This window comes from Poecilia latipinna, unplaced genomic scaffold (genome assembly GCF_001443285.1).
Source record: "Poecilia latipinna isolate Pla-1442-1.1 unplaced genomic scaffold, P_latipinna-1.0 Scaffold168, whole genome shotgun sequence".
Taxonomy (NCBI): domain Eukaryota; kingdom Metazoa; phylum Chordata; class Actinopteri; order Cyprinodontiformes; family Poeciliidae; genus Poecilia; species Poecilia latipinna.
Window position 1 is genome coordinate 178,826 of NW_015112784.1, and position 26,373 is coordinate 205,198.

Consider the following 26,373-nt stretch of genomic DNA (forward strand, 5'->3'; position numbering starts at 1 on the left):
GAACCTGCAGGACGTCTGAAGTATTTGAGGTATTTGTGTTGGAGGGAACACCCAGAGGTCGGGCAGGTGGAGCCGTTCCCTCATCCTGTTCTGTGAAGCTTCATTCAAATTTCCCACGATGCAACACAGCGACACACAAACCACAGCCAATCAGGAGGGAGGACACCTTCTGCATTCATTCACACAGAAACAAAAACAAACATACCTGCAGCATGAATGGAGGATGAAGCACATACCGTACAACAAAGACCAACGCTGATGTCATGCAGAGCAACAAGCCCAGGATGACAGCAGAGGCCTGGATTCACTGCACAACCCCGAAACAAAACCTGTAAAATAATTATCTACATACAGTTAAAGCAGAAATTATCACGGTTCTTTGTTTGTGTTATTTAATTTAAGAACAATAATTCATGTACATGACAACCAGCATGAAGACATTATCTAAACAATCACAATATTATTTCCTCAAAATAATCTTTATTTTTTGTGTCTTTCATATTTTCGAACATTTCCTTTGTAGGTTTACACCAAACACAACTTTATCATAATCTTTAACCAGAAGGTGTGAAAACCAGAAATAAACTCTGACATCATCTAACATGTTTTAGTGTCTCTTTGATTCTAGTATCTTTGTAAGTAATTATCTTTTTTCATAGTTAACAGTTACTGCTTCCATATAAAACGTCTAAATAGTATTTCTACTAACAGACATAAAAAATGTTGAATTGTGTTAAACATATTAATAGAGGCTTCAGATATTAAAATGAAATGTAAAAGAATGAAAAATAATCAGACAAATAAAGAGTTTATAAACAGAAAGATCTACATTTGAAAATCCAAATATTTTAAGAGTTTTCACAATTTAACCAAAGAGTAAATTATAAAGACTGGAATAGTTTGAACTGTTTGAACTTCACAGCATCCTGTAAACTAGATTACAGTTAAATCAGATTAATATTTTTGGTTTGTTAAATGAAAATATTTTACAGTCTAATGTATTTCTATCTAAACAAACCATAGTTAGTTAAACCAAAACCAACTGAACCGTCTAGTCAGCACAAACTGATCTGAGACAGGTGTGATTTTTATCAGGTCTTTGAAGAACCAGTTTTGTTTTAGCCTGAAACTGAATTAGTTTTGGTTTAGTACTGGAATAATTTAAATTATTTGGTTTAGTTAGTTCTGTTCTAAACTACTTAGTTCAGTCCAAAGTTAGTATAAATGTGGTTTAAAACAAAGAGAAATGAGTTAACCAAAACTAAACCACAACTAACTTCTTGTTTATTGATTTTTAGGTTTTTTTGTCTAATTTGTGTAACTCAATATTTTTATTTTACACCCCTCTCCTCCTCCTCGTAAGGTCATTGCCACTTGCCAGGCAAATTTCTTAACTTATTTATTTTACCTGGTTAAATAAAGGATTAAAATACATAAAATCAGTCAGATTAGACCCAAACTACAGAAACTAACTGCAGTCAGTGGCCCGAACCCGAACCCTGACCATGTTAGAAAGAAAATCAGCTTTATAAACCAGGGTGACGGATCTGATAACAGAGTGTGATTACATTTGAACTATGACCTCGATAGTTTCCATGTCGACAAACACAACAGCAGCAGTTTAAAGTGAGGTTTAGCCCGTAAAAGCAGATAGAAACAGCGTTAAAACAGCCACACCAACAGACCCTGAGTCATTTAGGCCCACAGAAACACTCCCTGAACACACAAAGAGTTTACTTTAATCAGATGAAGGCGAACCTCCTGTGATGAAATGGTTGGTAATGGAGATGAGTGACAAACTGCCCGTCTTTAACTTCCTTCCCTTTTTATTGCTTCAGCATCCGTTTACTCATCTTCTTCAACAGAAGCATAAAAACCCCAAAGTTTTCCAATTTAACTTCACTCTGATGTCTAAGGTGAGACTTTTACATCACTGACTGCAAATAATCCAATAATAGATATCTGATTCTATTTATTCCTCGTTTCTTTTATTAACGAATGATTTCTTTCTTCGTCTGACGTGTTTCTAACATAAAAACTGTGAATTTTACGAGCAGCTGTTGTTCATTGTTGTTCTCTATAGAGGAATGCTGCTTCAGAGGTTTTTCTATCAGTTTCTGTGTCAGAAACATTTTGTGTTGGAGCTGTCCTGATAAATTGGCTCCAGTCTCATTAAACTCAGAGACAAGCTGCCGTAAACCCGCAGAGGAACGGCAGGAATGTTGGCACAACCAGAGAAACAGTTCAACGTGTGGCGCAACAGAAACTCACGCCTTCACTTTTCACTCTGGGCTTTTAAAACTCAGGATGAAACTTGAAGCTGGAGCTGATTTCACCGCTGAGCCTGCAGCGACACAAATCAGCTCTGTGGAAAATTACAGGCAGGAAGTTAGAAAGTTTAAAACAACAGACAGGAACCTCAGTCCAGATTTTTTTATTTAAATTCATCTCAAGTGATGAGAATAATGATCAGATTTTCTTGTGATAAGGAATAAAATGGGGTTTTTTATTAATAATATATAATCTACAGATCGTAGATGTTTTCACTAAAACACCCATTAAAACTGAGACAGGATGAAATCAGTTATTCAGACCTGAATAACCTTATCCTTAACGATTCCACATAGAGCCACTAGGGGGCGTCTGTCACATAGAGAAGGTTGGGCACATAGAAGAAGAATAAACTTTCCTGTTACAGCCAACAGAAACTCACCGTGTGTGTCGTTTTCTGCATCACAGGTCAGTAAAAATGTATTTTGATGCATATATAATATTTACCTCTTAGAGTTGAAAAAGTTATTGAGTCAGAAGTGAACTGGTGAGTCACGTTATGCAGTTTGTGATTAACACTGAGTAGAAAACGGGACATATTTCTGGAGGCTAATTAATGCTAACAGCTGGCTAGTAAACGGCTGAAGAGCTGCTGAATTCACTTTGAACTGGTTGTATTTTAAACTTTTTGAAATGGTTCTCTCACACAAAGGACTTTTTTTGGTTTCTTTATATTTAAATTTGATATTTTTATGGATTATTGCAAAAACCCGAGAAGCCATATTGTTATCTCGTTCCGTGAGTAAGAGATGGCGCACACAGCATTAAAGGAGCATTACACCTTTTCAGTGTTGCAGCTTTTAGTGAGAGAATAAAAAACTATCATGTTAAAATAATGGATAGTTAAAATCTAAAATGCTTTCATATTAAAATACATTTTATTTGTGCAGAATAAAAATTGTAAAAGCTATTAAAGTAGTTTAAAAAATTAATAGATTTTTATTTTCATAGAAATACAAAAGAAAAAGAGAAAATGTATTTGAATTAAGAGACTAACTAAAAACTAATATGGTTTAGAGAATCAAAAGCCTTTGAATAGATTTAGTCATTTCATAAAGTAAATTTCATAAAAATAAAGATATATTATGACCATTTGTGATGAACTCAATCTAAAGACTAGAGTTTTTATCGATCTATTGCAGTTACTGAGTGACACCTGAAGTATTTAAAATGAAGTATTGTAGTTTTGTGTATGGAGTATGTTCATTACACAGAAGGATATAAATCTTCCTGTTAGATGCTGATGTTTCATCTTTTCTGTATCTCAGCATCACAGACTGAGAGGACAAAACAACCTCATGATCTGAGGCTGCCAGGTAACGTTCATGTTGATTTTTATGTCTTTTTCTTATTTTCTACCTGCTGTAACACTTTTAGAAAGTGAAATAAATCTGAACCTGAAAAGTTGTTTCCTCTACGTTGCTGTTTGGATAAGTTAGGAAACAAAGTTAGCTTTGTTCCAACCTCTGGTTCCTCGAGGTCATTTAAAGTGAGTTTCTCTACTGGAATACCAAAAGGATCTGAACACAAGCTAAAGGCCTGGAATACCAAAAGGTCAGAGGTCATGAGGTTGATTTGTGCATAAATAAATAAATGGAGCTTTTTATCTGAATCCCATCCTTCCTGTTCAGTTTGAAGTTTTTTAGTGGGAATCAAACGTGTGACAGGTTGGGTTGGCGTTTCCCCAGCAGGTGAATCTGTCTAAACAGTTTCATAACTGGAGTTCCCGCCTGCTGCAGGTTTAGAGACGGAGAAAGAGAAGAAGCGTTGATGGAGGAAGGCTTGTTTAATCCAGGCTGTGGAGTCAGAGGCCTGGTTTATGTTCAGAGGTCAGTTTATCCGCTCTGCGGTGAATCACTGAGCGCTCTGAGTAAACACGTCTCCCTGCAGCTCTTCGTCTTGCTGCTCCTCCTCCTCTGACTCTGCTGCTGTTTTTATCCCAGTTTACAGTCCATCACAGGTTCGACCCGTTAAAGAGGCTTAGTGGACTGAAACGCAGTTTGTGTGGGCGAGGAGATGTAAGCCGAACCGTCCAGGAGTGACTTCCTGTTCATTAATCACACATCAGATCCGTCAGCTTTAACACGCACTCAGAAATAATGGCTTTAAATGACCTCTGTTACTGGTTTGTGGTTACTAAAGATGTTTAAATACCTTAGTAATTCAGATGAACTAGTGGAATAATGTATTCTGTTTGATTTACCACAGAAAGGCCACATGCAGTGATTTTGTGAACATGTTTTATTTTATCACCAATTATTCCATTTGGTTCTGCTTTCATCTCTAACTCAGTATTTAAGGTTCCTGTTCAATTGTCTCTGTTTTGGTTTAAAGGTTATGTTTTCTTTGTTGCTCTTTTCAGTTTTATTAAGTTTGGAATAAAACATTTTGAACTTCCTTATAATGCTATTTTGCTATGATGCTTATGCTTATGATGCTATTTTAGGCTTGAATAGCTCTGCTGATAAGCTAACTCATTTTAATACAGCAGTAGTTTTCCAGCGTCCAATCAGATCGATTAGAAGCAGAAATGATCCCCCATTGGGTCGAGAGAAGCAGCGTCCATCGCTGATGTTAGCGCATGTTAGCGCACGTAGCTTGAGTGACAATAAAAAGGTTCTGGTTCCTAAAAAACAATTTTTGTTTTTACATACAAAAAAATTTTGGGGTTTTTTGTATGTAAAAAAACAAAATTCAGTTAATTGCGCAAAAAAATGTAATGCCTTATAATCTATGAAATTATTATTTAAAATTAAAACATGAAAATCCCAAAGCTGTTACAGATGTAGGTTTGTTCACCTGAAATGTTCCCTGAACCGTCTGACATTTTAGTAATGATCCCTGCTGTGTTTTGGTTTTCTTTATAACTTTGATCATGACCTTGTTGTGATTTTTAATTAAATTTTTTAAATTCTTTTCTCTATTGGCTGTCTGTGTCTACACACACACACACACACACACACACACACACACACACCCTGACAGGTTTCTGATAAAACCTGTTTTATTTCCAGCTGCCAGTCAGCAGAAAACGGAGGAAACTCCTGAGTTTCCTCCTTTCTTTTCTTTCTTCATTCCTCTGGCCGTCTGTCTGAGCCGCCGGCCAGCTGGACTTTGTCCAGATCGCCTCCTTTTCCTGCTGCGTCCGAATGCATCACCAGCTTACTGAGAAGTCCTCCTCCACCTCCCCAGGCTGCATGAAGATGACTGTAGGAGTTAACTTCACACTGAAGGTGAGGAAATCTGGGCTTTTTGCAGCTCAGATGGAGGCCAGGATCAAATTAGAACAACAGGAATTTCATCATAAAACCTCCTTGAGGTGTCCTGATCATTTTTAGATTCCTTTCTGCCTCCTTTTAAAACGTTAACACATGAACTCAGAAAGTTTTTACTGATGGAGCAGTGAAAACCCAACATCTCTGATCTGGATCAGAGTTTAGATCAGGATCAGGAGGAAATCCTGATCCTGATCCAGTTTCTCTCAGACATTCAGCGCTGAACGTCTGCAGCTCCGTCCCATCATGCACTTCTTCAGTCGACTCCTCAGCAGGAGCTGCATTTGGACTGGACTGATGAAGGTTCGCCTCCTCTTCCTCGCTCCAGGAATCCGACCTGCTGCCAACAGAACAGTAATCCAGCTCAGTTCTGTTTACGCTGCGAACAGAACCATAGAAGGTTCTGAAGTCGCTGCCTCTGGTCGTCACTAAAGCTGCTTCCTGCATGTCTTCACTGTAAACCTGAGGAAAGGAGGCCGGGGTACCAGCAGGACCATCTGGGTTCTGGGTTCTGGTCGGGTTCTTCCATCCTGGTCCAGTTTTCATAAAGGAAGCCCGACCTCCAGATGTTTCAAACAACTACAGATGTTTTTCATCTGACTGGTTGTTGTTTCCATCAGTGTCGCCTCCTGGCTCTAGATTGTAGATTCATGTTTCTAGATGTTCTGCTGCTCTGCTTTGTGCTTTTCTGTTTCAAACTTCTGCAACATTATTAGTTTTTTTATCATCTCTAATATTCATGCTCCATTTGGTCCAGTTGCTAATGAACGCCTTCAGATTGTTAAAATGACATTAATCAGAAACTTAAAGATACTTTTAACATTTACAGTTAGAACTAAAGCTCATAACGTCATAGAGTCTCTGCAGTTAAATTAGTTTCTACTGATTGTGACACATTTTTCTGAAGCTGTTCGTTTTGGGCCTGCAGCCTGACCCGGGGCCCGGGTCGGGGGCCAGCGGGGGCCCAACAGGACAATGAGGCGAGAGCAGAGCCGTTTCTGTTCAGATGTAATGGAAGAACTGAAGTCATGCAGCTGAATGGGCCTCAGTGGGAGGCCAGCTGGTTCTGATGCTTCTGGCCCAGTTCAGTCCAGCAGCTCTGTCTCATTTCCAGCATCAAACTGGAGCTTGTGACCGTTTCCTCTCTAGGATATCACTTGTTGTGTTTCCAGTGTGAATCGTGTCTTTGTGAGTCAGACAGAAAGAGGACATGAAGTGTGTCAGCCGTTTGGACCGGCGCCACCTGTTGGATAACAGCAGCGTTTTCAGCTCCTCTCATTCTTTATTCTGCTGCAGTCTGAGCTTCTTCCATCATCCAAACATTTCCCTCCTCAGCGCTGAAAGCTTCTCAACCTGCTTCCTTCATGATTCAGGTTCAACACGTCCAACAAACTTCAGAGGAGCAACTTTGTTCCTCTGCTGGGGCAAGAAACAGCAAACAGCTGGAGGACGATGGAGGGCAGAGCTGTGCTTGGACTGGGAGGAAGATGATGCTGCAGCAGGAAGATGATGCTGCAGCAGGAAGATGATGCTGCAGCAGGAAGATGCTGCAGCAGCAGGTTAATGCTTCCTGCTGTTGGTGAGCTGCAGATTTCCCATCATCTGTAACAGGGATGTCCAAAGTGCGGCCCGGGGGCCATTTGTGGTCCACAGTGATCCAAAGTGATGAACCTCAGTGGAGTTTGATGCAGATGGAGAATTTAGAATTTTTATTATTAGGGGGGGAAGCTTTTTTAATAACTTTATTAAAATGATCTAAGTATAGTTCATAATTTTATCTCTATTAAACAGAAAGGACATTTCTTTGTTGCAAAGCGACTCTTTCCTTTTAAAGGCACAGATGCTTTATAAACTGGATCCAGAAGTTGATGAACTCATCATCTCTGACAAAAAAAATCAAACTTTATTTGAATAATAAAATGTTATGTTACATTAAAGCACATTAAAAACTTCACAATATATTTAATTTATTTTTTTATTATATATTTTAGACCCTGTGATTAAAGGTGGACTCCACTGATCTCTAACATGATGTTGGTGTGAAGCCTGATATGTTTTCCATGTCAGATTTTTAATGCAATGTTTCAATAATCTGTTTGAAACATTTTCAGTTTGTTGTCTGGATCAGATTAAGATGGGTTTTTTTTTTTCTGTTTTCATCCCCTGATCCTGTTTTATTACTTCCCTCTGGAGGTCAAAGGTCATGCGATTTGATCTGCATCCTCACTGATGCAACCAGACTTTATTTTTATTGTTTTTATCCTCAGAGCCTCTCAGCCACATGGATTCATGTTTCCGTCCCAGCAGATCAGATCCAGTTTCACTGATGATCTGATGACCTTCATGTCTTTCTGATCGTTCTGCTCCAGCATCAGCAGGCGTCCTCAGCTGAACTGGTCCAGCTCCCAGTTCAGCCGTTTCTTGTGCTCCAGTTGGCGGGTCGCCTGATCAAGCCCCGCCCCTTTCCCCCGGTTGTCTGGTCCAGTCCACAGTTTGAAACCGGGTCACAGTTTTATATGAACTTAATGCAGACAATAATACAAAACAACCTGATAACTAGCGGCCCAGGAGTCGTCCTCCGTCCTCGGAGTCCAAAGCGTTTCATACGCCGACCTGCATCAGTCTGGATTTATTGGACTCCAGGTTCCTGTGGCTCCGTTTGTCACCAAAATGGTTTTATCTGATTTGTAACCATCCACAGCCTTAATGCATTTATCTAAGTGTGAACAGAAACAACTTCCAAATAAAGCAAAGACTCACAGCTGAGCTTTATAATAGTTTTAAATAATTTACTTTAAAATAATAAACAGATTCAACACCAGAGGTAAAAACGTATAAAATGATTTTATTCATTTTAACTTTCTGCTGTATTGAACAGGAACCCGTTGGGGACTGTGGCTCAGTGGGGCGTTATGCCACAGGACAGAAGATGTGGGTTGAGATCCTGCTCAGTCCTGTTGGACAGTCTGTCAATGTGCCCCGGGGCAAAATATTTACCCCGGGGTAAAATACCTACCCCAGGGTATGAGGGCAGCCGGCTGAATGTCCTGTGACCTTTAAATGTGTTTCTGCTTCAACAGCTGCATCAGATCCAGATCTGGCTTGACTCTGAACTGATTCAGTCATTTTCTCCAAGTGTGATGGACTATTGGGACTCATCTAAAGGTTTCAGGATTTAGTTTGATTGAACAGTCGATCTACAGACCAGTGGACGATCTTTGAACAGAACCCTGCAGAAGATCTACAGATCCGTCTGAAAATGTTTTCCTTCCCAGTAATTTTCCAGCAGCTTTTGTATTGTGATGTAAAGAAACTCGACATGTTTGTGTCTCCGTATGTTGCTGTGGGAACATGGACGTATTGACGTATCCTGCAGGTGCTGCCCTCACCTTCAGAGACAAACCACAAAGTCTCTGGTCTCCTTCAGGTCCAGGAGGTTTAGAGTAGCTGTTGATGCTGGAGGCGACCCTTCAGTGTGTGTGTGTGTGTGTGGGTGTGTGTGGGTGTGTGTGTGTGTGTGGTGCATTCCCTCTGACTTCAGTCTTTGTTTGAGTGTCCACAGCAGCGGGACGTCCTGCGTCATCAGTCTGAGGACAACCCCGCTCACCGCTGACGGACCTGTTGGGAGGAAGTGATGCGTGAAGAGACGGAAACCAGGCCGGGAGATGAAGAATGGAGGCTTAAAGATAATGCAACACTACCCCCTGGTGGAGAAGTGAGAGGAGACCTGAAAACCAAAGAAAACAGAAGAGACTGAAGAGGAAAATCTGAAAATAAGAGAAATAAAACTGGAAGGTGAAACTGACCTTCACCTTAAACTGCATCAATAAAAAAAAACTTAAATTCCCACCGCGGCGTCTCTCCATCGTCATGTTTCTCAGACCTGTGGGTTTATATATAATTTACAATATGAGACTTCTACACTTCACAAAAACTTTACAGAAAATATTTGTTGCTGTTTCCCAGTGGTTTTGTTAATGAGTATTAAAGAAAATAAAGTTTTGTTTACATAAAGAAACAGTTCAGGCAAACAGAAGTTTATTTAAACCACCAATAAGAGGCTAAAATTAGGTCAGAAATGTTTAAAAAGTTCAACATCAGCTGCAAAGACTTCCTCTAACATCAGTGTTGCTTCGTCAAAACAAATATTTATATTTAAATTCACCAAATCAAATATTTTTATAAAGTTGAGTCTGAAATAATTTATCTTTGTTTGTTGTTCAGGAAATAACTTGATGCATTTTAGCACATAAAATTGAATCTCTGCTGTTTGGCTCAAAGAAACCAAGAGCTGCTGAATATTATTTATTTGCTCAATTAGGGCAAATTAAACAAAGAGTTAATTAAAGCTAATTACTTCAGTGAAATGCTGTTTTGGTCAGGATCTGTTTCTGAAAAAAACATCTTAAATATGTACATTAGACTTTTGGGGATTAAAAGGTCAATATGATTCTGTTTATAATATTTGAATTTATTTTTCTGAAAAACTTTTGCCATTAATACGGTTTTTATGTTTCCAAATGAACAAGGATCCAATGAAACATGAACCTGCAGAATTTATCCATCATTCATCAGACAACTTCTTTATTTCCTGTTTTAATTTTCAACTTCAGTTTGAAAACAGCAGCGATGGATTAATATTGCCATGAACATTCTGCGTTATTTTAACTTAAAATACACAACTTTTAATTTAATGAACTAATATTTGTTCACTGAATCTGTTTATTATTTCTGAAATACATTAATTCATGCCTCCTTTTATCAACTAGTTTCATGCTGTTTTTATATTAATGTGTATTTAGAGACATAACTTTAAATTTAAAAAAAAAAAAAGTGCCCCGGAGCTGATTAGAAATCTCACGACTCCCTGCAGTACCGCCGCGGCACCCCTAGGGGTCGCAACGCTCACGTTGAAGACCTCTGGCAATAACAAGAAATCATCTGAAAAATGTATTTTATTTTTGTTTAAGAAGAAGAAAAATGAAAAGAAGAGAAAAAAAGAAGAAATGTATGAGGGGACCCTAAACTTTTTCACCGTGTGGTTGAATCCCAGAACCAGAACCAGGAGGAAGGGGTGGAAATGTCCCTCTCTCCCTCCGTAGTTCCCTTCTTAGCCTCCTCTGCAGAACTTCTCAGATGTCACAGAGTCAGAGGCTTAGGTTGCCTTCCTCCTCCTCTTCTTCCTCCTCCTCTTCCTCCGGTTCGGAAACGGGATGTGATGTAAAAACACAGAAACTTTTTTTTGTCTTTGGAGCTGATCGGATTTTTCTGGATCCGAACGGACTGTTCCGAAACAAGCCGAATCTGATCAAATCAGGAGTTTCTCGGAAAGTCGCCGGGAGTTGAAGAGACGGATCGACTCCTCCACCATGACCCAGTGAGGGAACCCGAACCGAACCGAGCCGAGCCGAGCCGGGGAGAAGCTGTGAAGCTGCTGCGTTGGACCCGGAGAGAAACAGCTGAAAACAGGTAAAAAGTCCCGAACCTCCCGAACCCAGAGGGTTCTGAGATCAGATGAGGCCTTCAGGAGACCATCGGAACTCTGGGCTTTGTTCTGAACCGAACCCGCTGGTTTTCCAGGAATTATCCAGATCCGCTCCATGAACTGGGACTAATCCTTCCCAGCAGGAGAGCAGAGACTGGACCGGGTCTGCCGGACCGAAACCCGAACCTTTCAGAGGTTTTAATGGAAGTTAGAAACAAGCAGGAGCTGGATGGTTCTGTTGGACCTGCAGCTGATCCAGAACAGAACATCTGGAATAATCTGGATTATTAATCCGGTCCATTCATTCTGTTCTCAGTCAGCTCCAGAACTCCAGATGTTTTAGGTCGGTTCCGATGTTCTGATGGTTCTGATCCGCTGCAGCTGGACCATCTGGACATTCAGTCCACTGAGGAACCAGACTGCATGCTGGGACGTTGTCATGACAACAGCGGTGCAGATCCTCCTGTTCCTGCTGGATGTTCTGCAGGAACCGGGTTCTGTGTGACAGGTTCTGCTGTGCTGCTGGTTCTGTTTCCTGTTCTTCCAGAACCAGCTCTGCAGGTTCTGCAGGTCGGGTCTGAGTTCTGACCCGGTGCTGGTTCTGGATCATGTTTGGGTTTATTATTTTTACCAGCAGAACAAACAGAAGCAGAACAAACTCCCACTGAGAGACGGTTCTGATCCGTTTGCAGAACCAGAACCAGGTTAATACAAACAGACCAGAAAAAACATGGAGACAGAAACAGCTGATGGATGGATGATGGATGGATGATGGATGGATGATGGATGGATGGATGGATGGTGGATGGATGGATGATGGATGGATGGATGGATGGATGGATGATGGATAGATGGATGATGGATGGATGGATGGATGGATGGATGATGGATGGATGGATGATGGATGATGGATGGATGGATGGATGATGGATGGATGGTATCACCCTAAACATCCAGTTACCTGCTGATGGAGTCCACTGGTTGCTATGGCGATGTGGCTCCTGGTTCTGCTCTGACTCAGAACCAAACAGCTGCATGTTCTCCTGTCTTTCCCATGTTGGCTCTTTATGCTTCATGTTCTTTCTGAGCAAACTGTCTGACATCTGCGCTTGTTGTCATGGTAACTGAGACCTCAAAGCCTCCTTAATCTCTAATCTGATCCAGTTATTAAAGTTATTAATTCCATGGAAACCTGCAGGTTTCAACCAGCCGGGTTCCTGAGAAGCATTTTTAACTCTACTATGAACTTTATTCTCATGAATATTAGCGTTCAGTTGCTTTGTGGTGGTGCAGAGGTTCAGCACCACCCACATATGGAGACCCTAGTCGTCAACGTGGCTGTCGCAGGTTCGATTCCCGGCCTGGTGACCTTTGCCACATGTCTTCCCCTTCTCTTGTTGCTCCTTTCCTGTCACTTCGCTCTGAAATAAAAGCCACTAGAGCCAGAAAAAACATCAGAGTTAGATGATACTGTTTGATCCAAACTAAAGATTTTATTCAGTTTTTCTGTAAATCTGATGAAATAATTTTAGTTTAAACCTGTTGCAGCCTGCTGTGTTCCTATTGGCTGGCTGAATAAAGCTCCGATCTGTTGGAGGATCCTCTGGTAGAGAGAAGAGTCAAAATGTTCAGACTCTCTTCCATCTGAATCATTAATAACATCTGAACATTTCTGATAGCAGCAGGAATATTTTCTGTTTTATGAATTTATATTCTGACATCAGATCGTTGGACTCAATCAGCTGCAGCAGGACGATCAGATCCAGATGCAGACCTGCAGACGGGTCGGCCGATTGACCCGCTAAAGCACAGACAGGAAGTGATGGAGTGGAACAGGAAGTGATGGAGTGGAACAGGAAGTGATGGAGTGGAACAGGAAGTGGAACAGGTTGACCAGAACGATCTTCACGGTTTAAACACAGAATTCACTTTCACTACAGAAAGAAAGTTAAAAAAAAGTCAAAATACAAAAACAATTGGACAAGAGATAAACGTATTAATAAATGTATAAATACATTTACAAATAAAAACATCTTTGTTTATTGTTATGTATATTTTAATCAATCAAAATAACATCATCAGAACTAAGTGCAATACAAAGAAAAAGGATAAACCCAAAATAAAATAAATAATAATTGGACAAAAGATTTTTAGTGATATTATTTATTTATTATTTTAATTTAATAATAAATAAATGTATTGAACACATTATTTATTGTTCAAGTTAAGAATAAATAAATAAAAGTCATATATAAATGTATTTAATTTAATAAAAAATATTTTAATACATCTAGATATTAAATAGATTTTTAAAATATTTATTAGTTTATTTACATGTCTTTTGTTATTTTTCATTCGTTTTAAAGTAGATTAAATTTTTTTGGCACTCCTGTCATTCCATATAAGCGCGTTAGAACCCTGGATCTGAACCGGGTCTGAACCGGGTCTGGACCGGGTCCGGACCGGGTCCGGACCGGGTCCGGACCGGGTCCGGACCGGGTGTGAATCTGCGGTCTGGACCAGGTGTGAACCCGGTCCAGACCCGGTCCAGACCCAGTCTGGACCGGGTCTGGACCTCTGAGCTGCAGACAGAACCTGGATGTTGCTGCTCAGGCTGGTGCAGATTAAACCTGTTCTGATTCTGTTCATGAATTATTTCCTAGTTTCTCTGTGGTTTGGTGTTTCTGGGATGTTTCGTTTCGTGTTCTTCTCCTGGTTTCTCATCGTGTTTGTTGTCAGCGGCTGCAGATGTTTCTGTTATCGGAGCGTTCTGCTGACTCAGCAGCTCCACGTCTGGAAGTTTGAAACGTTTCATCATCACGCTGTGAGGGAAACGCGTCTGCAGCCTCAGAGCGGCTCCACTGACAGGTTCTGTTTGTGTTCTGGTTCTGATGGAGCCTGAGGCTCATCTGGACTCCTTCCTCCTCCTCATCATCATCACCATAACAAACCTTATTTAGCATCAGCTGTTTGTCTGAATCCCAGCAGTGAGTTCTCTGAGCGGGTCGGCGGTTCTGATCCGGCTTCAGGCCGGGGCGTCTCTGTTTGGTCAGAGAAACCCAGTGGAACTGGAACATCCGGTGTTCTGGATGAAGAGGCGCCCATTTATCATCCTGAGCCTGGATGCTCCACATGTCTTCTCCCAGGCTTGTTGCCATGGGAACAGTCAGAGTGTGGGATGAGGCGGGGCCTGTTGACATGCTAACCTTATTGTGCTAGCTTAGCATGCTGATGTCGTCTGACAGCAGGATGTGAGGTCACGGTCTGAGGCGAGCTGCTGGCGCTGGGCTGGAGGAGGAACTGCTGGTGGACAGGAAGTGGCAGCATCATGCTGACTCCAGTGTCGTTCTGACCGGCTCTGGACAGCATGGTGAGGTTCTTCATGGTGAGACGGAACCAAACTCTGGTCTGTCTGGACCGGCACGCTCTCAGCCTCACTCTGTCACAGAGGGGTGACCTCTTGACCTCCAGCAGATCTCCAGCACCTGCTGCCTGTCAGAAACTATAATTAATAATTATCAGAAACCTTTGACACATCCAGCCTGTTTTACCGTTTAACTTTCCTCAACCTGAGCAGCTTCATGTTCACCTCAGCTGGATGTGAAGCAGCTCAGTTTGTGGTCCCATCAGAACCAGTCTCTGGTTCTGTTGGGGTTCTTTGGGTCTCCACGCTCAGGTTCCCAGGTGGGTCTGATTCATGCGGTGTCGGTTCAAATCCCTGCATGTTAAATCATGGATTTGATTTAACATGCAAATCCCTGATTTAACATGGGATATGCAGAATGTGCAGAATGTGCACATTCTGCACATTCCTGCAGCTCAGCTTTGACCCGGTGAGCGGCTCGGTGCCGGACGGCCTCCTCCAAGGTTTCAGCTCTCCATGCCAGGCCGGCCGTCTCGGGTCGCTGCCCAAACCCAAACTGGAGCAGGAACTGAAGGGGAACTCAGGCTGCAGTCTGACTGACTGACTGCTCAGTTTCAGTCATGAACTGAAGGAACTCGACCTGCTGCCAGGCTGCCTGGTTCTTGGGCTTTTCTTCAGGTTGTACCTGAATGCAACACAGGTGGCGCTCTGCAGGGATGAGACTCAATACACTGGGTCATTCATAGATCATTATTGAATATGAATGTATATATTTTCATCCATTTAGTGTGTGCAGTGAAATCATGAATGAGGAGAATGTAACGATCTGATGAAGCCAGGACAGGATCTGCTGTTTGACCTCAGAGTCTTTAACTAAACCGTCAGAATCTGACTGTCCATTTAATGATGGACATAAATTCAGTCAGAGTCAAAGCAGTTTTACCTCAGCAGGTTAACTTTAATATCAACGTTCATTTATTAGTAATAATTCCTAAAACAATGAGGTTTCTGCTGCTGTTTAAACATGATTTCTGAGTCGTCCAGGACATGAAACTGGAACTGGACGTCTCTTGTGTCTTTAGGGTGAAATGATACTTAATGCTGGAGCCATAAGTCATTTTTTAAACTTCCTAGTTTTCATTTCCATGTTGCTCTGCATCGTTCTTCCCTCTGAAAACACAAGAATACCTGAAAACCGTTTTGTCATTTATCTCAAACTCCCAACATTCCTCTAAATTAAAATTAAATATTTTCCCGTCTAAAAGCTCAAATTCATCAGATATCTGATTTTAATTTAAATTGTGGATCTGATACAGTAACAACTAAAGGAAGCATCATTACTTTATGTAAAGTTACCAACATAAGTGAATAATCTTTGGTATATTTTCAGCCTGACCCAAATAAAGAACAGAACCTCTGATTTGTTTTTTGGTTTCCAGGGAAACGATTTAAAGCTGCGGTTGGTTAACGCCTCAACTTTTATCTGAAACTTTAAAACATGAATCTCCCTCCAACATGTCTGCCTCCTCAGGCGTTTACTAACATATCCATGAATATGAGAATCACTTTTATGGAAAAGAGAAACTGAAGCAGAAAGTTTTCACGCTGAGAACATCTGAACGTTTCTGCTTCAGAGTTTGATAAGAGAATCTGTTTGTGTTTTTTATAAGGACGTTTTCTTCCTGTTCTGGTCCAACAGCTGGAACTCCTTCTTGGCTGACAGCGTCCCACATTCAGCACATCTGGAACAAACTGTTTGCTGTTGCATAATCAGAGCAGCAGCACCGACCCACAAACACAAAGCATCAGCAGGGCAGCATTCACTCCAGGACACGTTGACTTAAACTCTGCTTCAGGACACGTAAAGTCAGCTGAAACCTCTGAACAGCTGGAAGTTAAATATGACTTTATTTACCACCAAAAGGATCTTCCTCTAAACCTGCCTGGTGAAACCACTGGGTTCTCAAGTTTATCTCCATCTGGTCGTTATCTTCTCTGACTGGTTGGTTTGGTTCAGTCCAGCTGAAGGAGAAATGAAAACATGTTTGATGTGTCTTAAAAAACTTCCCCTGAATCCAGTGATCTGCATCAGTTCTGGTTTCACAGCATCTCATCCAGTCTGTTCATGGAAAGACACGACATTCCTGGGGGAGGGGAAAATGTTTCGCTTTACTTCATGATGTAGTGTCAAAAATCTGTTATTTATTTACGGCTCTAACCAGATGAACATGTTCATGGCGATGCAAATGAAACGGGACAGGAAGTGAAGCAACAGGAGGAACGTAGATCTGGAGGAACATTGATCTGAAGCGCCTGGACAGAAAGTTTCCTCAGAGACGTTAAAGAATCATGTTGACCGTTTCACCTGATGCTGTTTGCTAATCCAACATGGAGTCGGACGCGTCGCTTAGCTTTGGGTGGTTTCATATTAAATGTGCTGTTTATCTCAAAAGAGTCAATAGAGATTTAATCACATCAGACTCAGTTCAGGTCTTCCTTATATCAATAAATCACTCACTGCTCTCTCCAGATGTTCCTCCTGTGTTTACCTGCAGCTAAAACCTTTTTCTTCCCAGTGTCTGAGCCAAGTGAAGCAGAGATGGTTGGACTGAATATGTTGCCTGAGATTTAACTTCTCTTATCCACCACATGATGAGACTTTCTGGGTCTGGGACACTTTGGTGGAAGAGCGTTTTGACGGCTACATGCTACAGCTAGCTAAACCCTCACAAAGCAAAATCAGACTGACTGAAAAGTGAGACTTTCAGCTGCTTTCCTTCACCATAACTTGCTGATATTTTACCAAACACAGTTGCTAAGGGTAACAATGTGCTCATCAGAGTAAGAATGCTGGTCAGAACTGGAGCAGAAGTTATGCTCTCCATCTGAATTTGAGTTTTGATTAAAGTAGTTGTTGTGTACTGTTATTGACTGGTTTCCCTCAGAGCTCTTTTAAATCATTTGTTGTTTGCTGGTTTGTTAGGTTTCCTCCTGTCTTTCTAATCTTTCATGGTGTTACGTACTGATGCTTCCTTCCCATTTAACGAGCCGTGTAGCGTTGGTTCAGCTGCTGTTCTCTGTCTGCACCAAAAGCTAAAACCCAGAAGAAAAAGCATAAAGAGGATTAAATATCTCCTGCAGTTGGTATAAAGCAGGATGAGTTTTGATCCATATATTTATGATTTCATAGAGAAAGAAAAACCAGAGATGAACCTGGATGGAGTCAGCCTGTCCTCCAACGCCCCAAAATAAAAACAAAATAACTTCAACCAAATCTCTGAAAATCAGCGTCTTAACCAGATAAATTTAAACTAACTTTGGATTTTTAATTATGAGAACACACTAAGCATAAATGCTCTAATACACTTTGACCTTTAACCTTAGACTTTAGCTTCAGGATTATTGCAAGAAGCAAAAGGCTGCAGACTGAGTAAACGGTTCTGGGCGTGTTGTGCTGCTGGACCTCAGGCAGGCCGTCTGTTCTGGCCTTTTGTCGGGCCGTCAGACGGATTTAACGCAGGTTCCTCTGCTGCTCTGCTCCCAGTGAACTCTGCCTCCTTCACCCCGATAAGCTGGGATCTGGTGAGGAGCAGAGCAGAGGGACGGATTCCTGTGTGTTTGTGTGAGCCGGAGACGGGCCGGGAAAAGGAGCAGGGAGAAATCTGGGTTGCGTTGAATGTTTGGAATGTTGAGGCTTTTGGCTTCAGTTCGTTCTGACGAAGGAGGAGGAGGAGGAGGAGGAGGAAGAGGAGGAGGGGCGCGAGGACGAGGAAGAGGGAAACAGACAAAGGAGATAAGAAGAGAAGAGTGAAGAAGGAAAGGAGAAAAAAAACTGGAAAATGTTGAGAGCAAACAGAGTAACTCTGTGCTGCAGCTAATTAACCAGAACAGAGTTATTTTAGATGATTGCTGCAGCAGAGCGGCTGAAGTCGATCCCATAAATCATCTGAAGCAGCTGAAAGAAATGTTTTAAACCTCGAGACTTTAATCATCTTATCAGAATGAATGTTGTTGATCAGGTTCTGGTTCCTTCATCAGTTCATAGAAACTGAGAAGAATCACCAAACTGTTTATGATCACAGAAGTTTGGTTTTTATTTTTATTCATCGCAGGAGGAAAAGCAGGAAGTCAAACCGTTTAACGTCTGACTTGTTTTGGGTTGAAGTGGGTTCTGGACCAACCGGAGCCGTTGGTTCTGGTTTGTCCCGGGTTCTGCTCACAGCCCGGCCCGTTTGCTGCGTTTCCTCTCTGCTGGTTTCCTGTCAGTTTAAGGTCAGTAAAGCTACCGGAGCCTGTAAGGAACATTTACAGCGAGGCGTCACCATGTTCATGTTAATGTCTGGTTTTACTGAAGTATTTTATTTATCTGGGCTCCAAACGTGTCTGACTTTATTCAGGGATTAGAGATAAAATTAATCAGTTTGTGTCTGAAGCGTCATGCTGATGATGATGATGATGATGATGATGATGATGATGATGATGATGATGATGATGATGATGATGATGATGATGATGATGATGATGAGGCAAACGTTCAGTAAATAATCGTTTTTCCTTGTTTTGTTGGGAGGATTCATGATGGTGAACGTGTTACTGAGTTAAATGTCTGCAGACTGAGTCAGGAATCAAAATGTTCCTTAATTACTACAAAACATCCCAAACTGTCACTGTTTTAATCCGAAATGTCCAGAATTTCAGCCTGAATGAAATAATCTGCTGCCTGGTTGTTGGTTTGGGGAAAATAACGGCTAAATCTTTGAGTTTTTGGGTTCAGAACATGATGCACACTGAGCCGAACCTGCAGAGGTTCTGCTGCATGTTTTTACTGGAGCCAAACTGTAGGGTGTAATACCACGAGCTGCCAGGCGTGGCGCTGTTTCAGGCCTGGTCCCTCACTGAGGCAGCAACATGCTGAGATATATTCTTATTATTTCTTTTACGGCTCCTAGAGGAGTTTTATTTCCCGCTGCGGAAAATATGTTTCAGATTATTTAAAAAATGTTTGAAATGATGTTTTGTTTGCAGATGTTTGGTCAGTGAACCGTCATCTGGACCCGGTTTGTTTTCGGTCCCCTGTGTCTTTCCCTCTGCTGTCATGTGATTTGAGCTGCAGAGATGAGCAACGGTGCAGGAATCTGAGCTCCGGCCAGAACATTACATAAAGCCGCTTCCTCTCCTTCGCTCTGCCTCCGGCTCGGCCTTTTCCTCTGGACCAAGTCAATAAAGTCACTTCCTGAGACCAAGACAGACATTTCTGACAGAAATAAAGAGATTGTTTCAGGAGCTGCAGGAGGAAGTCTTCAGGTCATCAGATACTTTCAGGTTCAGTTTTGTTGAATAAGCAGCAGAATAAACTGAGGCCTGACTGGAACCGTCCCCAACATGTTGCTGCAGGTTTAGTTGCTGTTGGAGTTTCAGTGCTGAATGAGACGGAGGTGAACCTGGAACCTGAGCTGAGCTGCAGCTTTCAGGTCAAACATGCAGAGATTCACCTGCAGGGTCTCAGTTTGACAGGAGAGACGTTTGTAAAGTTACAGCTCATATTTTCATCATGTTATTCATTTATAAATTCTACAGTTTCAAATTAATTTAGATATCAAGATAAATATTTCATTTACACATTTAATATTGAACTCTAAACTACATCTTTAATAAGGAAGATAAACATTTATCTCTGAGCTACTTAGTTTGCTAACTAGACATTTAGTTTAGAGCTAAATATTTAGCTCTAAACTAAATGTTTAGTTAGGCAAGTGAATCTGCATATTAGCTAAATATGAAAGAATAAAATATAAAACATTGATGAATTTTGGTCTTTAAAACCTCCATGTTTATTGGTACCGATGTGAAATGAATCCTCAGTTGCCGTTGCTGTTGCCGTTGCTGTTGCCGTTGCTGTTGCCGTTGCTGTTGCCGTTGCTGTTGCCGTTGCCGTTGCTGTTGCCGTTGCTGTTGCCGTTGCTGTTGCTGTTGCCGTTGCCTCCTTGTTGCAACAGAAACGATTCAGATGTTTTGTTATATGTGGAGCCACTGAGCTTTATTCTAATTTAATTTACTTTTTTCCACTCATCAGTTGAATACAAAGTATTCGTGTTTCTCCTCAGTCAAACTGTAAGATCCAGATTATTTTACCTGTCTGGTGGCTGGATGGGTTTGTTCCTCGTTTACGTTGGTTTTTACTTTAAACTTTAGGATTTTGTCTGCATTGCTAACATTTCATGCCATGTTGAAAGAGTTTCGGTTGTTAAGTCTCAGAATTATAAAAGTTGTAATATCTAACATTTAAATGACCTTGTAAAGTTTAATGACCTTTTAAAACCATGGAAAGTTCAGCTTCCTGCTCTCTTCTTCTTCCCTTCTTTGTTCTATGGACCTTTTCTCCTTCCTTCATTTCTTTCTGCCTGTTTTTCTTTTACTTCTTATCAGCTCAGCGTTCCTTCTTCCTGTCTTTGTGTCCGTCCCTCTCTCCCAGTTTGTCCGGTCCTCGTTCTTCCCGCCCTGTCCAGCTGTTTTCCCTGGAGAGATGTCCGTCCCTCTGAAACGGACCTTGGCAGCAGAGAGGGGATCAGAAATGAATGTGGAGCCTGAGATGTTTCTGTTGTGTAACCTCAGTGAGCGCGCCGACAGCAGCAACATGATGAAATCACACAGAAACCTTCATTAATTCAGCCGTTCAGAGACACTGACCTGCAGCAGGAAACGCAAACAGTTTGGTCGAGTCTCAGAACCAAACAGTTCTGCATGTCTTGGACCGGGTCTGACTGTAATTAAATAAAACCCGTCTGTCGCTGCATGTCATAAAAGGAATGTTGGATCTTTATCTAAAATGTTTGAAGGCTGAAGACTGGAGTCCTGAATGTTTCTGCAGGACCCTGAACCCTAACCCTCAGCTCTGTGGGATTTTTATGTTTCTAAAGGTTAAGGTCAGAAAATCCCACATCAAACTGAAACTTTCTGGATTTCTGGTCACCTTGGCAACAAACACAACATGCTGAGGATGCGTGGCTCACATCCTGCTGGATGGATCATGTAAACTTTCCTGTTTCTGTGAATATTTCATTTTTTATGATCTTCTGTGTGTCAGTTTGCCTTCATTAACTCCTGGTTCTGGTTCTGGTTCTGGTTAAAAGACAAATTCAAACTGTTCAGAGCTTTAGAGGAAAATTTCTCTCTAAAAAAGTCAAAATGTTTCCATAAATAAAGCGAATGGTTCTAAATACACATGGAGGGAAATCTGGTTCAGTTCCATCGAATGAAGATGGAATCTGATTGGAAATGTAACATCTGTCTCTGATCACTACATAAAAACCATCACTGATGTAAAAGTTTAATAATTTTTCCTGTTTTCCTCTCAGAGATGTAGCGCGCCTGCTGGTGTGACCGTTGGACCATCATGCACCTCTTCCTGCTGCTGATCCTTCAGCTTCCAGCAGCCATTGGACAGATCGATCCAGGTGAACACGCTGAGACAAGATGGCCGCCCCGATGTGGCCCAAACCCCCACGGTTCTGGAACCTCTGAGTAAAACGGGTCTGTGTGATTCTGTGTTCAGAACATTGTCGCTATGCGTTGGGCATGGAGGACGGACGGATCCCCAACGAGGACCTGACGGCGTCCAGCCGGTGGTACGAGACCACCGGGCCGCAGTACGCCAGGTCAGCCAGGCTTCATGGAGCCGGAGACTGGAAGGAATATCGGTTTTTGTGAAATCATTTTAATATCATAAAATTTTAATGCCCCATTGAATAAAATGTAATAAACCTAAACAAAAATAAAATGATGTCTCTAGGAGAATCTGTTTTACTTTGAAGGGTTGTGAATGTGATGTGGCTGCAGCACAGTGGAGGTTCTGGGTTCGAATCCCAGCCTGGTTCCCTCTGCATGCCGTTTCCAATGAAACCTTGTGAACCTTCAGACTTTTTTCCAACATGTTTGACTTGCAGGCTGAACTCTGAGGACGGAGACGGAGCCTGGTGTCCTGAAGGGCAGCTGGAGCCTTCAGACTCTCAGTACCTGCAGGTTGGTTTCAAAAGGGTCAAAGGTTAAAAATCAGTCTGAACAGCAGCTCTGCTCTGGCTTTAGGCTCTATGTGGTTTAGATGAGGTGAAGGTGGTGAGGAGTGGAAGGTGGAGCAGGAAGTGATGCTGCTCATTCAGACTGAAAGGTTTGAACTGACGCTCTGCTGCAGATCGACCTGCGCAGACTCACCTTCCTGACGCTGTTCGGGACTCAGGGTCGGTACGCCAGAGGTCTGGGGAAGGAGTTCGCCACGCATTACCGCCTGAACTACAGCCGAGACGGACAGCTGTGGAAGTCCTGGAAGAACCGGCTGGGAAAGGAGGTGAGAGACCCGAATACAACAGAACCAAACAACTGGAGCTGGACTGGAGGGAACCAGTTCAGAGCCAGGTTTTACTCTGTCAGTAAATTTTATTTTAGAGTTTTGTTTCCTTCAGGTCCTGGACGGAAACAAAGACACCTACGGCATTTTCTCCAACGACCTGAAGCCTCCGATCATCGCGCGCTTCGTCCGCGTCATCCCCGTCACCAGGCTGTCCTCCACCGTCTGCATGAGGGTGGAGCTGTACGGCTGTCCCTGGGACGGTACGCCGCATGCTGGGCAGAGATCCGTTTCAGATCATGATCATGAAGCAGAACCCTTCAGGTTTCTCCCTGCTGTCTGCAGACGGGCTGCTGTCCTACAGCGCTCCAGAGGGTCAGCTCATGATGGCGCCCGGTAACCCGTCAGTAATCAGCCTCAACGACTCCACGTACGACGGCGTCCACGAGAAAAGGTCAGAATGTTTAAACACCAGCTGGTCCAGCTCCCCGGTTCCCTCTGACTGACGGCGTCTCTCCTAACAGGAAGCTGTCCGGAGGCCTGGGTCAGCTGACGGACGGCGTGACGGGCCGCGACGACTTCCTGGCAATCCGCCAGTACAACGTGTGGCAGGGATACGACTACCTGGGCTGGAGGAACGACACGCAGGGGACTCAGGGATACGTGGAGATGGAGTTTGTGTTCGACAGGCTGAGGAACTTCACCTCCATGAAGGTCTGCAGCTCAGCTCTCTTCTCATTTCACTCAGACTTTAAAACATCCAGAAAGTTCACAGTTACAGTGTCATGAAGAAAATCATCAAATAAATTCAAATATCAGACAAAACTGACCAGAGAAAACTCAGGAAGTTGTCCTGACCACACCGGCCCTGGGTGAAAGTAATCCCTTTCCTCTTAAATCCAGAATTAACTGGGATTAACCACTTTCTCTGGTTGCATTTAACTAACCACACCAGGCCTGATTCCTGCCGACCTGCAGAACAGATGAGGCCCAAAGTCCCTGACATGTATCAGTGGGGAGACGTTACAGAGACTCTGAGGCTTCGGGACAAACATGATCCAAACATGGAGGAGACATGGAAGAGTGGAGAACCTTCCCAGGTCGGGCCGACCCACCAGAATCACCCCAACAGCTCATCAGAGGCTCAGGAGGTCCAGAAGAACCAGAACATTCAGCTTTAAAGGCCTCACTGCCTCAGTTAGAGTGGAACCAAAGCCTGCTGTGAACACCTGGCCCCGAAGGTGTGGCCACGAACGCAAGGCCCCGAACGCGTGACCCCGAACGCGTGGCCCCAAAGGCCTGGCACCGAACACCTGGCCCCGAACGCCTGGCTCCGAACGCGTGGCCCCGAAGGCCTGGCCCCGAACGCCTGGCCCCGAACGCCTGGCCCCGAACGCCTGGCTCCGAACGCGTGGCCCCAAAGACCTGGCCCCGAACGCGTGGCCCCGAACGCGTGGCCCCGAACGCGTGGCACCGAAGGCGTGGCCCCGAACGCCTGGCCCCGAACACGGGGCCCCGAACGCAAGGCCCCGAATGCCTGGCCCCGCCTCCAGACAAATGTAAAAACGTTTCACCACAGTGGGCGGAGTCAAGATACACTAAGGTGCGGAGCCAAGAGACACCGAGGGCGGAGCCAATAGACACAGAGGGCGGAGCCAATAGACACAGAGGGGCGGAGCTAATAGACACAGAGGGCGGAGCCTAATGTGGGGCTGAACACAGGGGGTTTAGTGGTCTGAGCCTCTTATTTTTTTAAAAAAGCAACAAGTAACAAATTCAGTGACTTTTGAACAGTTTGTCTTGAAACAGATGTTTGTTTTTCCCAACATTGACTCGTTTGTCCTCCTCTGTCTTTCTGTCCAACTCTTCACTTCCTCCTGTATCCTGATGCAGGTTCACAGTAACAACATGTACACCCGCGGTGTGAAGATCTTCTCCTCCGTGTCCTGCTGGTTTAAGCCTTCCCTCAGCTGGGAGCCGGAGCCCGTTTCCTTCTCCACCATTCTGGACGACAGGAACCCAAGCGCCCGTTACGTCACTGTGCCGCTGAGCCGTCGGGCCGCCAGGTCGCTCCGCTGCCGCTTCTACTACGCAGACGTCTGGATGATGTTCAGTGAGATCTCATTTCAGTCAGGTAACGATTCAGCCTATCGCCGTTCCTCAGGTCTGAGTGTTCGGTTCTCTGGTTTTTAGCAATTTACCACAAAGTCAAACTTTGTGCAGGTTGTAAAACATAAAAAATGACCATGTTTTTGTTTACTAGAAGACATCATCCTGCCAACACAACAGCCACTGATGGGGACATCTGTTCCAGGAGGACATAGGGACATCACCATGACAACCACACCAAAGTCTGATAACACAGGTAAGACGTCATGTTCCTTTAGATTGTTTAGTTTCCTGCAGAAACCTTCATGTTCTCTCCGGTTCTCCTCAGCAGCTGCTCCGTCCGCCAGCAGCAGCTCCGACGAAGGGAACACGCCCATCCTGATTGGCTGCCTGGTGACCATCATCCTCCTGCTGGTCATCATCATCTTCCTCATCCTCTGGTGCCAGTGTGTCTGCAAAGTGCTGGAGAAGGTACAAAGAAAAAAAACACATATCTTTCTTGAACTGATCTTAGTTAAAATACAGGTCCTGTGAACTGAAAAGTAAAAGTTAATTTTTTCGGACCCAGGCTCCTCGTCAGATCCTGGATGAGGAGGTGACGGTCCGCCTGTCGTCCTGCAGCGACACCATAATCCTGCAGACGCCCCCGGTGCCGCCGCGCTCCCGGCATCCTCCAGCAGGTAGCGCTGTCACTGGGAAGCCACAACGGTTTACCTGTTCAGGTCTTAAGATTCATTACTGTTCATCTCAGCGCTGAAGCGTCTTATGTTCTGAAGACACAGAGTCGGCAGCTGCTTCATGTTTTATCACAGAAAAACAGAAGTATTTTCCAGAAAAACACATTTTGACTGTTTGTAGGGATGAGATGAGACATAATTCATTTAAAGGTCATCAGAGGAAACATCTAGAGCTCAGATGGAGGAAACATTTGTCAGCAGAAGGCCAACAACTCGCAGTCTGTCAGGACAAATGATTTTCCAGCTGCCGCCTCAACCCTTCCAGCACAAAGAGCAACACGACTGTCAGATCCGAAGCCCGACCCGCCACTCAGGCTTTGTGCGTCTGTTGATCCAGGAAGTGATGCCAGTTTTAACTACAGGAAGTCATGTTGGCTGCAGGGTGAAGCAGAGGCTTGCTCCCAGATGAAGTCCTGCTCTGTCTGAGTTCTGTTTGCATGTTGCTCCTCCTGCTGCTCCTCAGCTTCCTGTCAGAGAAACATGGACGTCAAACTGGGCCTCAGTGGCATCGCTGTGAAATCCCACTGAGCTTCTAGAACCTGGATTTAGCATCAAGGCCGACTGATGACCTTTAGCATGATGACCTAATCACCATAGACCTGCCAATTGGCAATTGAAGTAAAGTAGCTTTGATTTCAAAGAAGCTGACATTGAAGTCAATTGGCAAATGAACCATCATGAAAGAGGAAGGCTCTTGTCTCACTGCACCCCAAGAGATGCATAACCTACAA

General features: G+C 43.2%; 1 protein-coding gene and 1 long non-coding RNA gene across 6 annotated transcripts in view; both read left to right on the forward strand.

Moving 5' to 3' along the window:
- Positions 1-2,652: 2,652 nt before the first annotated feature.
- Positions 2,653-9,458, forward strand: LOC106945930 (uncharacterized). Its single transcript, XR_001424656.1, has 3 exons — positions 2,653-2,739; positions 3,600-3,647; positions 9,169-9,458. It is a non-coding gene; the product is annotated as an uncharacterized LOC106945930 (long non-coding RNA).
- Positions 9,459-10,660: 1,202 nt separating this feature from the next.
- Positions 10,661-26,373, forward strand: part of ddr2l (discoidin domain receptor family, member 2, like) — a 28,012-nt gene continuing 12,299 nt past the window's right edge. The window contains exons 1-12 of one of the 5 annotated variants that reach the window (XM_015029945.1): positions 10,661-11,075; positions 21,811-21,909; positions 22,008-22,110; positions 22,399-22,474; positions 22,644-22,796; positions 22,912-23,059; positions 23,142-23,250; positions 23,321-23,510; positions 24,690-24,930; positions 25,063-25,161; positions 25,234-25,376; positions 25,474-25,585. In XM_015029945.1, coding sequence (XP_014885431.1) covers positions 21,849-21,909; positions 22,008-22,110; positions 22,399-22,474; positions 22,644-22,796; positions 22,912-23,059; positions 23,142-23,250; positions 23,321-23,510; positions 24,690-24,930; positions 25,063-25,161; positions 25,234-25,376; positions 25,474-25,585 — 1,435 coding nt within the window. In that variant the 5' untranslated portion in view covers positions 10,661-11,075; positions 21,811-21,848. Of the gene's footprint in view, positions 11,076-20,788; positions 21,067-21,810; positions 21,910-22,007; positions 22,111-22,398; positions 22,475-22,643; positions 22,797-22,911; positions 23,060-23,141; positions 23,251-23,320; positions 23,511-24,689; positions 24,931-25,059; positions 25,162-25,233; positions 25,377-25,473; positions 25,586-26,373 lie in introns of those variants that run through there. The other 4 variants (XM_015029943.1, XM_015029944.1, XM_015029946.1 and 1 more) reach the window with 4 other exon arrangements.